General features: G+C 38.9%; 1 protein-coding gene across 10 annotated transcripts in view; it reads right to left on the bottom strand.

Moving 5' to 3' along the window:
* The window catches only part of LOC108718167 (kinesin-like protein KIF1A), a 94,570-nt gene that overhangs the window by 58,549 nt on the left and 21,738 nt on the right, over window positions 1-14,283 (bottom strand). For all 10 annotated transcript variants that reach the window (XM_041564977.1, XM_041564981.1, XM_041564978.1 and 7 more), the window contains exons 3-11: window positions 10,275-10,351; window positions 8,205-8,384; window positions 5,700-5,765; window positions 4,737-4,915; window positions 2,256-2,367; window positions 1,947-2,024; window positions 616-681; window positions 362-379; window positions 42-117 (exon numbers count right to left, since the gene is read on the bottom strand). In XM_041564977.1, the coding sequence (XP_041420911.1) occupies window positions 42-117; window positions 362-379; window positions 616-681; window positions 1,947-2,024; window positions 2,256-2,367; window positions 4,737-4,915; window positions 5,700-5,765; window positions 8,205-8,384; window positions 10,275-10,351 (852 nt within the window). The remainder of the gene's footprint in view (window positions 1-41; window positions 118-361; window positions 380-615; window positions 682-1,946; window positions 2,025-2,255; window positions 2,368-4,736; window positions 4,916-5,699; window positions 5,766-8,204; window positions 8,385-10,274; window positions 10,352-14,283) is intronic.

The following is a 14,283-nucleotide window of genomic DNA, read 5'->3' as shown; positions in this document are numbered from 1 at the left end:
CATTCCTGCCATGTAAATGTGTGGATTACGATTATTATTACCTAAATTCTCTCTCAGGAGCCAAGTGAGCACTGAATCTCGGTAGGGAACAAAATCATTTTTCTTCTTCTTTTTGTTCTGCAGTGGATGGAATGAGATATTGTAAGTGCTAAAGTTTTTCTTTCACAGATCAGCTTGAGTCACAGGTTCTGGCCTTGTGCTCATCATTTCCAGCTTACCCACTATTTTCGCATCTGCCATCTTCTGCTGCTTAGCCAGCACTGAAAACACTTGACTATTGTTTCCTGTTTAAACATTTAAGTTCTAATATTTTTTTTTAGATCATAAAAGGTTATTTTACCACAATAATAAGAAATCCCACCTTATTGGTTCCAGAGTCCTGTGGAGAGATATAAAGAAGTGTATGTGAGCGACTGAGAAGACAAAGACACAAACACAGCTAAATATTTGAATTCTAGGTTGCTCAATATGCTAGGGACACTCTACTATTAGAAAAATGGAGCATTATAAAGTGAGGAATAGCACAACAGGAAATTAATTTTAACAAGAAGAGAAACACTCACTGTACTTTTCAGCTAATGGCAGTAGATTTTGTATACATAAGGAGTAACCTACCATTTCAGCAAGAGCAGATATCACTTTTCCCAGGGTAGTGAGAGACTTATTGATATTTGCGCCTTCCTGTTTTGGCAAAGGAGAAAGCAAACACATTTATATACAGTATATATATAGCTATAATCAAAGAGTATTTGTATAGGAACACAGACAGGTGAAAACACATTATTAATGAGGTTTGCTCTAATTGAACACATATGAGGTGTGCCCTGCTCACCCCAATATTTCTTAGGTGTGAAATCCCAGACAGGTGCACTTTTAGCAGGCTTTCTTTGATAACAAGTGTTTACTATACACATTAGCTTAGATGTGGCCTTGTTACGGTACCTTATGGTGCATTCCAAATTTTTTTTATTAGAATAAATATTTAAACGGGTTGTTCATCTTTAAATTTACTTTTAGTACAATGTTGACATTGACGATTTGCAGTTGGTTTTAACTATTTTTTGGGGTCTTTGCACTATTTGTTTTTTTGTTCAGCAGCTATCCAGGTTGGAATTCCAGTAGCGATCTGGTTGCTAGAGTCCACGTTACATTAGCAACCAGGCAGTGGTTTGAATGTGAGACTGTAAGATGAAAAGGAAAGATCCTGAACAGAAAGATAAGTAATGACACTGGCAATAACAATATGGGGCACATTTACTTAGGGTCGAATATCGAGGGTTAATGAACCCTCGATATTCGACCGTCTAAGTTAAATCCTTCGACTTTGAATATCGAAGTCTAAGGATTTAGTGCTATTCGTTCGATCGAACGATTAAATCCTTCGAATCAAACGATTCGAAGGATTTTCATCCATTAATCGAACGATTTTCCTTCGATCAGAAATTGGGCTAGAAAGCCTATGGGGACCTTCCCCATAGGCTAACATTGATGCTCGGTAGGTTTTAGTTGGCGAAGTAGGTGGTCGAAGTTTTTTTTAAAGAAACAGTACTTTGACTATCGAATGGTCAAATAGTAGAACGATTTTTACTCGAAGTAGCCAATACGATGGTCGAAGTAGCCAAAAAAATACTTCGAAATTCGAAGTATTTTTTATTCTATTCCTTCACTCGAGCTAAGTAAATGTGCCCCTAAAAGTGTAGCTTCCCAGAGTAATAGTTTTTGACTGTTAGGGTAAGTGACCCTCATCTAAAAGCTGGAAAGAGGCAGAAGAGAAACGTATATAATTCAAAAAGTCTAATAAACAATCTGTAACATACTACCACCTTAAATACTTGACTGCCTCTGAGGCAAGTGCACATTTAATGCAAATCCTAATTCCCTAATGATATTTGTTGTGTCCTGGAATATTAGGACTTCCAAAAGTTGATAACTAAAGGGCTTCTTACCTTTAATCTTGTTCCCTTTGCACCTGTAGAATCAGCTCTTTCACTTCCAGCAAGATCTACCAGGCTTATTTTACTGACCTGTAAAGGCAGAAACATTTACGTAAAAGTTCATTTATAGTAGTAGTAGCCCAGAAAAATGTAACAGAGACTGTTTGTAATAATACTACACACAAATAGGATTAACTGTGTTGTTTGTGTGGCAAACAAAACCAAAAATCAAACTTTTATGGCGTCAATTTTTATTTTGAAATTGCATTTTGAAGTGTGCATTCCACCCTTTCTTAAACCCCGAATATCATTGTACGTTACTTTTTCTGTTGTGGTCTCGGTATCAGCATCGTTTCTGCGCTGGGTAAAAATGATGTTGAAGACAGCATGGGAACGACTGCTTGTTTCATTCATGTTGGTAGCAGCAACAGTCCTAAACAAGAAAAAGACAAAATCCAAAAGTTCTTAGACACCCACTAAGGAATAAAAACGGATCCAGATAATTTAACAAGAGAATGATTTACAGGCAGGGGAAATTAAAACAATGTGAGAAATTCATTGGATGACACTACCTATTCGTTTCTCAGGTAGGTTCCTGGGTTCATTAGGGCCTATGTTAATGAAAGTCTCATGATACAGACAAGCACCAGTTTTACTGGAAATATTTCTGTGTGTTTTAGTGGATAGAAAATTAAATATTCTTCTTCTTACATTTTTTATCAGACAGAGGGTTTTGACTTAATACTGGGAATCCATTGGTGTTTTTGCCTATGCGGATGTGTGTAACTTCTAATATGCTCAGATATGTCCAAATGGATTGCTGGGTCACATATTCAATTCCTCTGAAATCCAGTCTGGCTTTAAGGATCAGTTTCACAGATACTGTGTTTCTCATTAGCACTGCAGTATTTATGTATTTAATGTATTATCAAACTTGCACAAAGTAAGGCAGGATTGACAGAAGAAAATCTGCCTGAAGCCCATACAGAAAATGTTAATGCCGGACATGTGGAGATCTGAAAACTGGAACAAGGCATGGAAAGTGCAGAGGCTGGATGGCCTTTGCACAGAAGGTGTTTGAAAATGTTCATGACTGCCCAAATAGAGAGGTGTTTAAATATTTTGCTGAAATAGCAATTTATTTTGTAAGCATTTGTATTCTTTGGGTCCACCATGTTCCCACCACTGCATTGTCTGATCTGAAAGAGTTACTGGTGAACACAGACCAGCTGACACAGTATAGATGAGAGAAGTCAAGGAGCTGGTCTAATGATACACTGCTCAAATGCTGTGCTACTGTATCTCTGTGCATACCACAAGAAACACATTTTGAGGGATTGTTTTCCCCCTTCCAAAAATAGACAGGTTTCTATGCTGCCTACCCATCAAACACTGGGATCCTATGATAATCATAGACGTTTTGGGAAAATTCATGTGAAAACTCAATATATATATTCTTCTGTGATATACAGCTTTTATTTGACATAACAGTATTATAGCAGAAATGAGATGTTTTGTTATTTGCACGGTCGGATTAAGAAGTGAATTGTTTTTATTTTAGATCAAATATGTAATTCTTGAACCAAAACGTCTAACAAACACTGAATTAAATTGCAGAACAATCACATTTTTTATATCATAATTCAAAGCATAATTCAAATGCATTGATTGCAGAGAAATAAATATCTGCTATTTTGCTAATGTGGACTGTTATAAACACATTTTGCATTTAAGTATTTACACTTACTGCTACTTTCTAAAGGGATGAGACCTGCTCTTATATCCTATGAGCATTGCACTATACTTTATAGCGGGGATATTAAGCTCATTTAGCCAAATGCCTTGCCAGTCCTTAAAGTGTAAAACATTGTACTGAATGTATGTAAAAATCTAGGTTATTCAAATGCATTCTGACGTGAGTGTAGAGTCCTGGTACAAATGAATACACAAGAGAGATATACGTACAATGCAGTGCCTGAAAAGCAATGTCAGTATCTAGGTGACAGTTGCATCAGAGACCCAGAGAGAGAGAGAGACAATGCATTCACCGTTGCAGATTATTCAGGGAAAGAAAATCAAGCTACTGGGTTGGGCTTGTAATGTTCAACAGCAAAGACTGGCAGGTTTTAAAGCTATCCCAAAAAGCAGAAATAGTCTGAATCATTTTAAATGACTTGGAAACAGCAGTAATAAGGCAATTTTTGCCTCTACTACTTCTGTGTTTATTGCATATATTATGCTAATATAGCAGAAAATTCCAGAATTCTATTGATAGTTGTATACTTAGGAACATGATTAGTCATTAAAACACAGTGTCACAAGTCAGCACATTCTGTGAGCAGGAGTGTGCTGTGTGTGTGTGGTGTGTGTGTGTGTGTGTAGTGTGTGTGTGGTGTGTGTGTGTGGTGTGTGTGTGTGTGTGTAGTGTGTGTGTGTGTGTGGTGTGTGTGTGTGGTGTGTGTGTGTGTGCAGAGCCTACATATAAACCTGCACTTGTGCCAAAAGATTCAGTACCAGGGTGCTGAACAGTAGTCTATAACATGAACAAAATATGACAGATAGGGCAGCAGACATAGACTTTTCGCAAGCATCACTTTATTGCTAGTATGTCAACATTTCAGCACAGGTTCTGGAGTCTTTTCCAAGACAAAAGGCTCCATTGTCTATATCTATAGTGATTATAGATGATATATATATATATATATATATATAGTATATATGTTGCAATCAGACTCCAGAACCTGTGCTGAAATGTTGATATTTTAGTCAAATAGCAAATGTAAAAATAAGACTTTGTAATACCTGGCCTTGTTACCAGAGTCCATGAGATCCTGAATATCTTGATAAGAAGTGACGGCAAGTTTAGACAGATCTTCCACATAGGGTCCCAGAAGGGGGTGTTCACGCACTCGCAGGTTCCCCTTGTTTTTGGGGTTCAGCAAGTCTCTAACTCGCTCACAGTATATTTCCATATAACTGACCTAAAGATTAGAGAGTAGGAGTAATCGGAGGGAGTTTATAATAACATATTTACCCATTTTCCTTAAAGGAGAAGGAAAGGTTAAAACTAAGTAAGCCTTATCAGAAAGGTCCATCTAAATATACCAGTAAACCCCCAAAGTAATGTTGCTCTGAGTCCCCTGTCAAAAGAAACATTGCATTTCTTTCCTTCTATTGTGTACACATGGGCTTCTGTATCAGACTTCCTGCCTTCAGCTTAAACCTCATTGCCCTGGGCAAGAGCATGCTCAGTTTGCTCCTCTCCCCCCACCCCTCCCTTCTCTACTGTAATCTGAGCCCAGAGCAGGGAGAGACTCAGGCAGGAAGTGATGTCACACCACATTAATACTGCAGCTCCTATTCTAAACAAACAGAGAGTTTCTAGAGGTTTTTACTCAGGTATGGTAAAACATTCTACAGAATAAATGTAGCATTCTAGCTTGCACTATTGCAGCTAATCTATTGGCAATAAAATGCCTCCTTAGCTTTCCTTCTCCTTTAAGCCTTAACAGAAGGATATCAATATCTATCTGAGAAATGACTGGAAACACCAAAATATGAAAAGGGTTTGTAATTATGTAAATACAACATACTGTTACAATGCACCTATTGACCCTATAGGTTTGCTTCCCCCTCTAAATGCTGTGACAATTTGTTATGTGCTGCTACTTATAATGAAGATCAAATCATCTTCTTCTAAATCACTAGAAATTGCTGCCAATCTACCTGCATCACAGATACAGGGAAAGACTAACCCACACTTACCTCTACAGAGTAAGACATGTTGTCATTGGTCGTGTCACTGATTCGAGAGAAAAGATCTTCACAAAGCTACAGCACAGTCAAAGAGATAGAAAGGCAGGAGTATATTATTATTTGTTCCTGGACAGCAATGTTTTTATCTCAAGATTGGCAAACGGGGGTCAACAAATAGAGTTTCATGTTACAGGTTCATCGTGAAGGCTTCCAGGGGTTAATGCTGCAGACACTGTAGGGTTACTGAATAATTCACAGGCAGAGAACAGTCTTAAACATTTATAGACACTGAGAAACCAATCAATAATTCAGGGCATGAGAGGGAAAGAGATGAAGAGGAACTAATATTGTAAAGCGAATAAAGCGAAGTAAGAGTTAACAGGATCAGAAGTACTGGATGTAGAAATATCACATTTGCCGTTTACCGGTTCCCCTTCAAACTTTTAATACACTGAGGACCCTGGGAAATATAATTGGCCTTTGCTGACGGGCCACAAATGTAATAACTGAGATCCAGAGTATACAAATATGTTAATGTCTTATTAATCATGGTTCTTTAAGAGAATATAGTGCACGCTGGTAAAGCATTTTGGAAATTAGGGAAGGGAAGTTGAACAGCAGCCTTGCACACAGCAAAATGTTAATTATTTGCATCCAAGAAACAACTATTCACAAGAAACTGCTGAGTGGAGTTATTTAACACTTTGGGGCACATTTACTATGGGTTCGAATTTAAATCCTTCGACTTCGAAGTCGAAGGATTTACCGCAATTCGTTCGATCGATTCAAAGGATTTTAATCCATCGATCGAACGATTTTCCTTCAATCAGAAATTGCTAGGAAAGCCTATGGGGACCTTCCCCATAGGCTAACATTGGTACTCAGTAGGTTTTAGGTGGCGAATAGGTGGTCGAAGTTTTTTCAAAGAGACAGTAATTAGACTATCGAATGGTTGAATAGTGGAACGATTTTTACTTCGAATTGTTCGATTCAAAGTCAAAGTCGAAGGTCAAGTTGCCAATTCGATGGTCAAAGTAGCCAAAAAAATACTTCGAAATTTAAAGTATTTTTCATTCTAATCCTTCACTCGAGCTAAGTAAATGTGCCCCTTTGTGTATGAAAAGTGGCAAGGCCAACAAACACTTAGGGGCACATTTACTAAGGGTCGAATATCAAGGGTTAATTAACCCTCGATATTCGACCCTCGAAGTAAAAACCTTCGACTTCGAATATCAAAGTTGAAGTATTTACAGCAAATACTTCGATCGATCGAAGTAAAAATTGTTCGATCCTTCGAATTTTAATCCATCGATCAAATGATTTTTCTTCGATCAGAAATAGCTTACAAAACTTATGGGGAAGGTCCCCATAGGCTAACATTGTAGCTCGGTAGGTTTAAAGTGGCAAAGTAGGTAGTCAAAGTTTTTGTTAAAGAGACAGTACTTCGACTATCGAATGGTCTAATAGTCGAATGATTTATTGTTCGAATCATTCAAATTGAAGTCGAAGGTCGAAGTAGCCTATTCGATTGTCGAAGTACCCAAAAAAAAACTTCGAATCCATCACTCGAGCTTTAATGTGCCCCTTAAAGAACTGCTATAGTCAGATTTTACAAAATCGTTCTCTCTCTCCCCAGTAGATCATGCTCTCTTTTTGAATGGATGGAATGTGGTTTGTGCCACAGCTTGGAAAACTGTTATATTGAGATCTAATGAGAAAATGTTCCCAAGACAAGCTGCATGGCATTTGTTATACATATGCAATAAATGCAAATAAGAAGAAATATTTAGTGCCTGGTGTGTGAAATAAGAGCTTACAGGGGTACTGAAACTAACTTAAAAAAGAGGTGGGGCTCGCCTTCTGCAGTTCCAGCCCAATAAATGCCCTTCATTTTGTGAAAGATGTGGTCATTCAAACTCACAACTCAACTCAAACTCATGGTTTTTTACGAGCCAAGGGTGTAAAAGATATAGGTTTGGAACAGGTCTATAATGTGTAAGCTGGAACTGTAGAGGTGCATATCACAGCAAGAACCTGGGGCCAAGGGCTTTTTGAATGAGAACTTAATGCTCTAACATGCCTTCTTAAATGATTAATTTAGAAAAGCTATTGACTATAATGCAATAAATTAGAAATATAGAAGGACAGCGAAAGCAAAGCTGATTTTATGGACAATTTCTAGAGGAGAGGTTCAATAGCGCAGCTCCCATTGTCTTCTATAGCACCTCGACAACATTTATCGGCAATGTTTTGCCTTAGAGGTGGTTTTTTTTCACTTAATAAATCTGAAATTTTTGAGCACTATAGAAAGACCACAGATTTTGAGAGATTTGTTTGTTAGTAAATAACTCCTTAAGAGTCAAGTGTCATAGAGACACAAGGAAGGATATCCTGGATCCAGAGAGCTTACAAAGAAAGTTGGTCTTGATACAAACCACAACAACATTGTTTTCCAAATTGGTATAAATCATAACAAATTAAATTATACCAGGGGTATAACAAATTAAATTATACCAGGGGTATGATTCCTTGTTGGGATGGCTCCTGTTTGCCCATCATAGTGTAAGATTTACCAGCCCCAGTCTGTCCATAGGCAAAGATACAGACGTTGTATCCTTCAAATGCGTGAAGCAGCATCTCTTCCCCAATGTCACAATACACCTGCTGCTGGCCCGCATACTGACTGTCCTCTTCCTGTAACACACATAGCAGTGTTAAAACTTACAGCGTGTTCTCAAATTTATACAAGCCTGGATAGGAGCTACATTTTAGATAACAGTGCCCCATGTCTTATATTAATATGCACTAATAATCATTACCAAAGATATGCTTTCTAAATTTTTATTCCTTCACCAAGTAGAACGTAATTTTTAACAGAAGTATTGTTTTTCATCTTTATAGAACAGAACTATGGAAGACGCCAGTATCAGTAAACCACTGGTCCCCAACATTCTTTTACCCATGGGCCACATGTAAAAAAAAGTTGAAGAACATCATAAGTAAGCAAAAAGGTTTTGGGGTGCCAAAAATGGACTGGGATTGAATACTGGTAGCCACTATGTGGACTGGCAGCCGACTGGAGGTTCACATAGTTTTTCTGCAACTAAACCTTGCCTTTAAGCCAGGAATTCAAAGATCAAGCACCTGATTTTAGGCCATTGGAATTATTGATGTGCGGGTCGAGAATTTCTGGACCCGCACCCGACCCTAACCTGCCCGCACCCGACCCGGGCCCGCTGCTCCCCTTTATTTATAGACCCGCGCACGCCCCGCAGTGACGTCACAAAAGGGGCGGGCGGAAGTCTGTAAATTCTGGCGCCCAAAGCTGGCAGTACTAGGTCGCGGGCAGGGAGAGCAGGAGAATAGCTTGACCCGCCGGCGACCTGCGCATTTTATCCAGGGGACGGCCCGAACCCGCCTCGGGTCGGCCCGCACATCACTAATTGGCACTATACCAGAATGGCTGCGTTGTGCAAATTCAGTTACAAGAGACCACTTGAGGTAAAAAGATAAACAAAATGTATTTGACATGAACTGCATGGATTATGAACTCATAAAGAGTAACAATCCTGAACAAAAGAATCACAGAGTTTTATAGAATTGGGAATGTATGACATGAGAATGTACATAAGTAAAAGGGAGTTGCTGGTGGGAGAGCATAGAGATATCTCTTCACAGCACAGAAAAACAAAGAACTGCTTTTAGAGCCAAAAAGGTGGTTCAGCATGAATGCCAGGCTACTAGTAGCCATGGCTAGCTTGAGAACAAAATACATCTATGTTCCTGGGGGAATCTGCATACACAAAATTTTATTCTCTCTCAGTTGATAACAGAATACTGTAATGACCAAAGGTGGACCTGATGAAATGTTGGGCCATAAAGGGGATTAGAAACCAAAACTATTGCTGGAGAGCAGTGATCCCCAGCCAGTAGCTCGCTAGCAACATGTTGCTCACCAACTTCTTGGCTGCTGCTCTCAGTGGCCTCAAAGCAGGTGCTTATTTTTTACTGGCTTGGAGGTAAGTTTTGGTTGCATAAAACTAGGTGTACTGTCAAACAAAGCCTCCTTCAGACTGCCAGTACATATAGGGGCTACCAAATAGCCAATCACAGCCCTTGTTTGAAACCACCAGGAACTTTTTTCATGCTTGTGTTGCTTCCCAACCTTTTTTTACGAATGTGGCTCACGGTTAAAAAAAAGTTGGTGACCCCTGCTGTAGAGTAATAAAATAAGGAAGTATTAATTTGGGGAAAGGGAAGGAAAAAGGAAGGAAAGGGGTAGAAAGGATCTGAAAACATTAAGAAAAATGCATAGTAAACTACAGAATGGTTAAGAAATGCAAAAATGATTTGAAGGTTGAGGTTTACGGCAGAAATAATAGCAAACAGTTGCAGAGTAGAAAGAAATAATTGTATTGGGCATAAATAAACTGCTGTGTCAAAGTAATAGCCTTAAAACAAGGTTGTCAAAGGGATGCAGAACAGTCATATATGAGCTTTATTTTCATTAAAATAACAAACAACACAATCTTGCAGGTTTCCATCTATTTTGGCTTAAACAACCCTGTGCTGTTTGCTACTCACTGAAGTGTGTGACCAGTAGGAATAGTCAAAGCTGAAGCTTTTGGGAGTCTCTTTCGGCTGTTTGGGGTTGACGATTGCTAGAAATAAGAGAGAAGAAACCATATTAAATACTTTTTTGTAAATTGCTTGTTTGATATTGGTCTACCACATATACATGTTTCATTTTTAAAGAGAATGTATATACTGTGGCTTTCAGCTGAAGGTGAAGTATAACCTTCCAGCATACATAAGAAGCATGGTCACAATAGAACTTTTTACCCAGGTCTTAAGGGCCAGTGGGTCAATTAAAGAAAAACAATTATTATTACTATACATCATTATTACATTCACACACACTATAGTCCATTTTATCAGGAGCCAATTGATTTGCCTGTATGTTTGTGGATTGTGGGAGAAAACCAAAGGGGCAGATTTACTAAAGGGCAAAGTGGCTGTCACTAGCGTTTGAGGAGCATGTCATATTTGTTTTAGGGTGGACTCATGTCTAGGGTACCTCTTTGGTCTTTATTTTGCTTCCTTGGACATTTTTAATAAGTGGTCAGTTCAAGCATTTGCACATCTCTAATAAAGACATCCATACGACCTATATGTACCCGCCCTATTCAAATTGACCTAAGAGTAAGAGTAGCGAAGTTTCGCTAGGCAGACGTGAATGCTAACGAAAGTTCGCTATGAAACGCTCGTGCTGACTAATTAGCGTGGTCTTAATAAATTTACGCCTGGCAAAATGATGTGAAGTGTGGCGGAGCCTTAGATGGCAAAAATTCTCCCTTTAGTGAATTTGCCCCAATGTATCCAAATGAAACTCACACCTGCAAAGGGAGAATATACAAAATTGTTGCACATTGTGTCCTAGCTTGAATCAAACCTAAAACCCCAATGCTGCAAAACAGCAGTTCTAACCCTGACAATACTAATCATCTGCCAATTTAATCCCTGCCTCTTCTGTATACATTAAACTCCCAGTCTTTCACTGGGGGCACTGAACATATTTGTGTAGCATCGATCACACTATGTCCACCCTTCTGATGTTTGAATACAACACAATATAAAAAATACACCCATGGACACCACCTCATTTAGCAGGAAAGATGCTGTTTTCCTGTAGCCGGCATCTTCTTTCCTGCTGATTTACAGTACATACTCTGATCTACTGTCACTTACCTGACCTTAGGTATGAGCTCAGTAGGCAATAACAAAAATGTTACCAATACCATTGAGAGAGTATTCAGTTATAATTATTTGTCAGAAAAGTAGAGTTCATCTATTAATCTGAGCTATTAGTATCTGTAAACACTAATGCACAATTATTGCCTCTGGCCAAATATCATACTGTCCAGAAATCTTGATATGCAGATGCGAGTACAATGAGAAAACTGTACCATATGTTAAAGAGACATGCAAAAATGTACTCATGCAGACCCACGCCAGGCCTGATCCATATAACTGCCACCTGACCTTTTCGTGTTGACTTGCACATGACAAACCCACTACCCAACCCAGATTTGCATCAATCCACTGCAATCAGATAGAGTCATGTTATCACCCATGAGATATTATTAGAATTTCCCAAGAGATATGGTTACTAGGATGAACAGCAATAAATGAATGTGAGAACTAAATTTTGCTGTGTATATGTATGTTTCATGATGCAATATATTTTTCTCACACAGTCAGATATCTGGTAAAAAAAAAAAAAAAAATATATATATATATATAGACAAATACAAGAGTCCTCTGCACTCAACCCATTATCAATATATTTAAGAAAGAGACATTTTGTGCATACTGCTACTGAAAAATGCCTTACCCTTTAAACAAAACAGGGATTGTTTGTCCATATATTGCAATATATTTAAGCTGGCCAACTACGTCAAAGTCATCCCATATCTGGCCAGTCCTATGCTCAATTTTCATCTGATTCATTAAGAATTCTATCTATATCTACGTAGTTGGCCAGCTTAAATATATTGCAATATATGGACAAACAATCCCTGTTTTGTTTAAAGGGTAAGGCATTTTTCAGTAGCTGTATGCACAAAATGTCTCTGTCTTAAATATATTGATAAGGGGTTGAGTGCAGAGGACTCTTGTATGTGACTATATGTATTTTGTGGTCACAGCCTCATTGCCTAATGGTTTTTAAAATTAGTGGTGAGCACAACTTTCCCTTGTTTTATTTATATATATATACAGTATATATATATATATATATATATATATATATATATATATATATATATATACAGTATATATATATATAGAGAGAGAGAGAGAGAGAGAGAGAACAAAAAAGGACCACTACTGCTCACCATTTGCCTGAATCCATTACCTATGGTCATAGGTTATGACCAAATGACTAAGGGATCTACTCCCGAAACGCGTTAGGTTTTACAGCAGCAACCCCAATAAACCTATTGCAGAAGTTCCGTCTGTCTGTCAAGTCTTATATATATATATATATATATATATATATATATATATATATATATATATATATATATATATATATATATATATATATATATATGCATATATTATTATTTCTTGATAATATATATATATATATATATATATAGAACAGTCCTAGTCAGGTGCACTCTCTTCCAAAAAACATCCGCCTGGGTGCAGGTAAAAATATCACTATCAAACCCTCTCAACAAACCGCACTCCAAGGACTTGTGAGTTGTCAAAAATCAAAATGCCTTTATTTCAACGTTTCGGCTCTCACTCGTGAGCCGTCTTCAGGAAAGTGGAAAACTCTACAAATGTGAAGCGCTTTTTAAGTGCAGAAATGGCGCCAAATGACGTCATCATTAGTGGGTGTGTTCAAACCATGACAACAATACAAACAAATAATAAACGTTGCATCTCCGTGTCTGCAATGATCTAATCTGTGTATCCATGAGTGCATGAGATTACCTAAGTGCATATTCACCCCAGCGTGCATCTTTAAAAACAGCCGTTGTTGTGTGCAGCTGCGTCCCCTGTCTCGCATCAGAGAACGTAATTAAAAACACTTACCCCCAGGCGATCTAAGGTGTGGGCCGCTCTCTCCCTCACAGTCCCCCCTCTCGGCAGATCATACCTGTGTAGTGTGCTGATTCGCCCGTCCGCTCATTTTACTTTCCGGTTCCTAGAGGCAACAGCTCCCTGCTCTCGCGCAGTATCCGGCCTTAGTCCCGCCCACGTTGCCATGGTGCGTACTAACGCTTTCAACTGCGGGGAAACCATAGACTCCATTCACTCCTTGCAGGCGACGATGCGCATTCTTGCCCAGATTATGACTCTCTATCCACATTGTATGGTCACATCACTCTTTCCCTGGCATCAGGGTGTACACTAACCATATGGTGCCACAGACCATAATCTGGGCAAGAATGCGCATCGTCGCCTGCAAGGAGTGAATGGAGTCTATGGTTTCCCCGCAGTTGAAAGCGTTAGTACGCACCATGGCAACGTGGGCGGGACTAAGGCCGGATACTGCGCGAGAGCAGGGAGCTGTTGCCTCTAGGAACCGGAAAGTAAAATGAGCGGACGGGCGAATCAGCACACTACACAGGTATGATCTGCCGAGAGGGGGGACTGTGAGGGAGAGAGCGGCCCACACCTTAGATCGCCTGGGGGTAAGTGTTTTTAATTACGTTCTCTGATGCGAGACAGGGGACGCAGCTGCACACAACAACGGCTGTTTTTAAAGATGCACGCTGGGGTGAATATGCACTTAGGTAATCTCATGCACTCATGGATACACAGATTAGATCATTGCAGACACGGAGATGCAACGTTTATTATTTGTTTGTATTGTTGTCATGGTTTGAACACACCCACTAATGATGACGTCATTTGGCGCCATTTCTGCACTTAAAAAGCGCTTCACATTTGTAGAGTTTTCCACTTTCCTGAAGACGGCTCACGAGTGAGAGCCGAAACATTGAAATAAAGGCATTTTGATTTTTGACAACTCACAAGTCCTTGGAGTGCGGTTTGTTGAGAGGGTTTTATATAT

This window comes from Xenopus laevis, chromosome 5S (assembly GCF_017654675.1).
Source record: "Xenopus laevis strain J_2021 chromosome 5S, Xenopus_laevis_v10.1, whole genome shotgun sequence".
Classification (NCBI taxonomy): domain Eukaryota; kingdom Metazoa; phylum Chordata; class Amphibia; order Anura; family Pipidae; genus Xenopus; species Xenopus laevis.
Note: the sequence above shows the minus strand (reverse complement) of the source record. Positions and strands in the feature narration are given on the sequence as shown.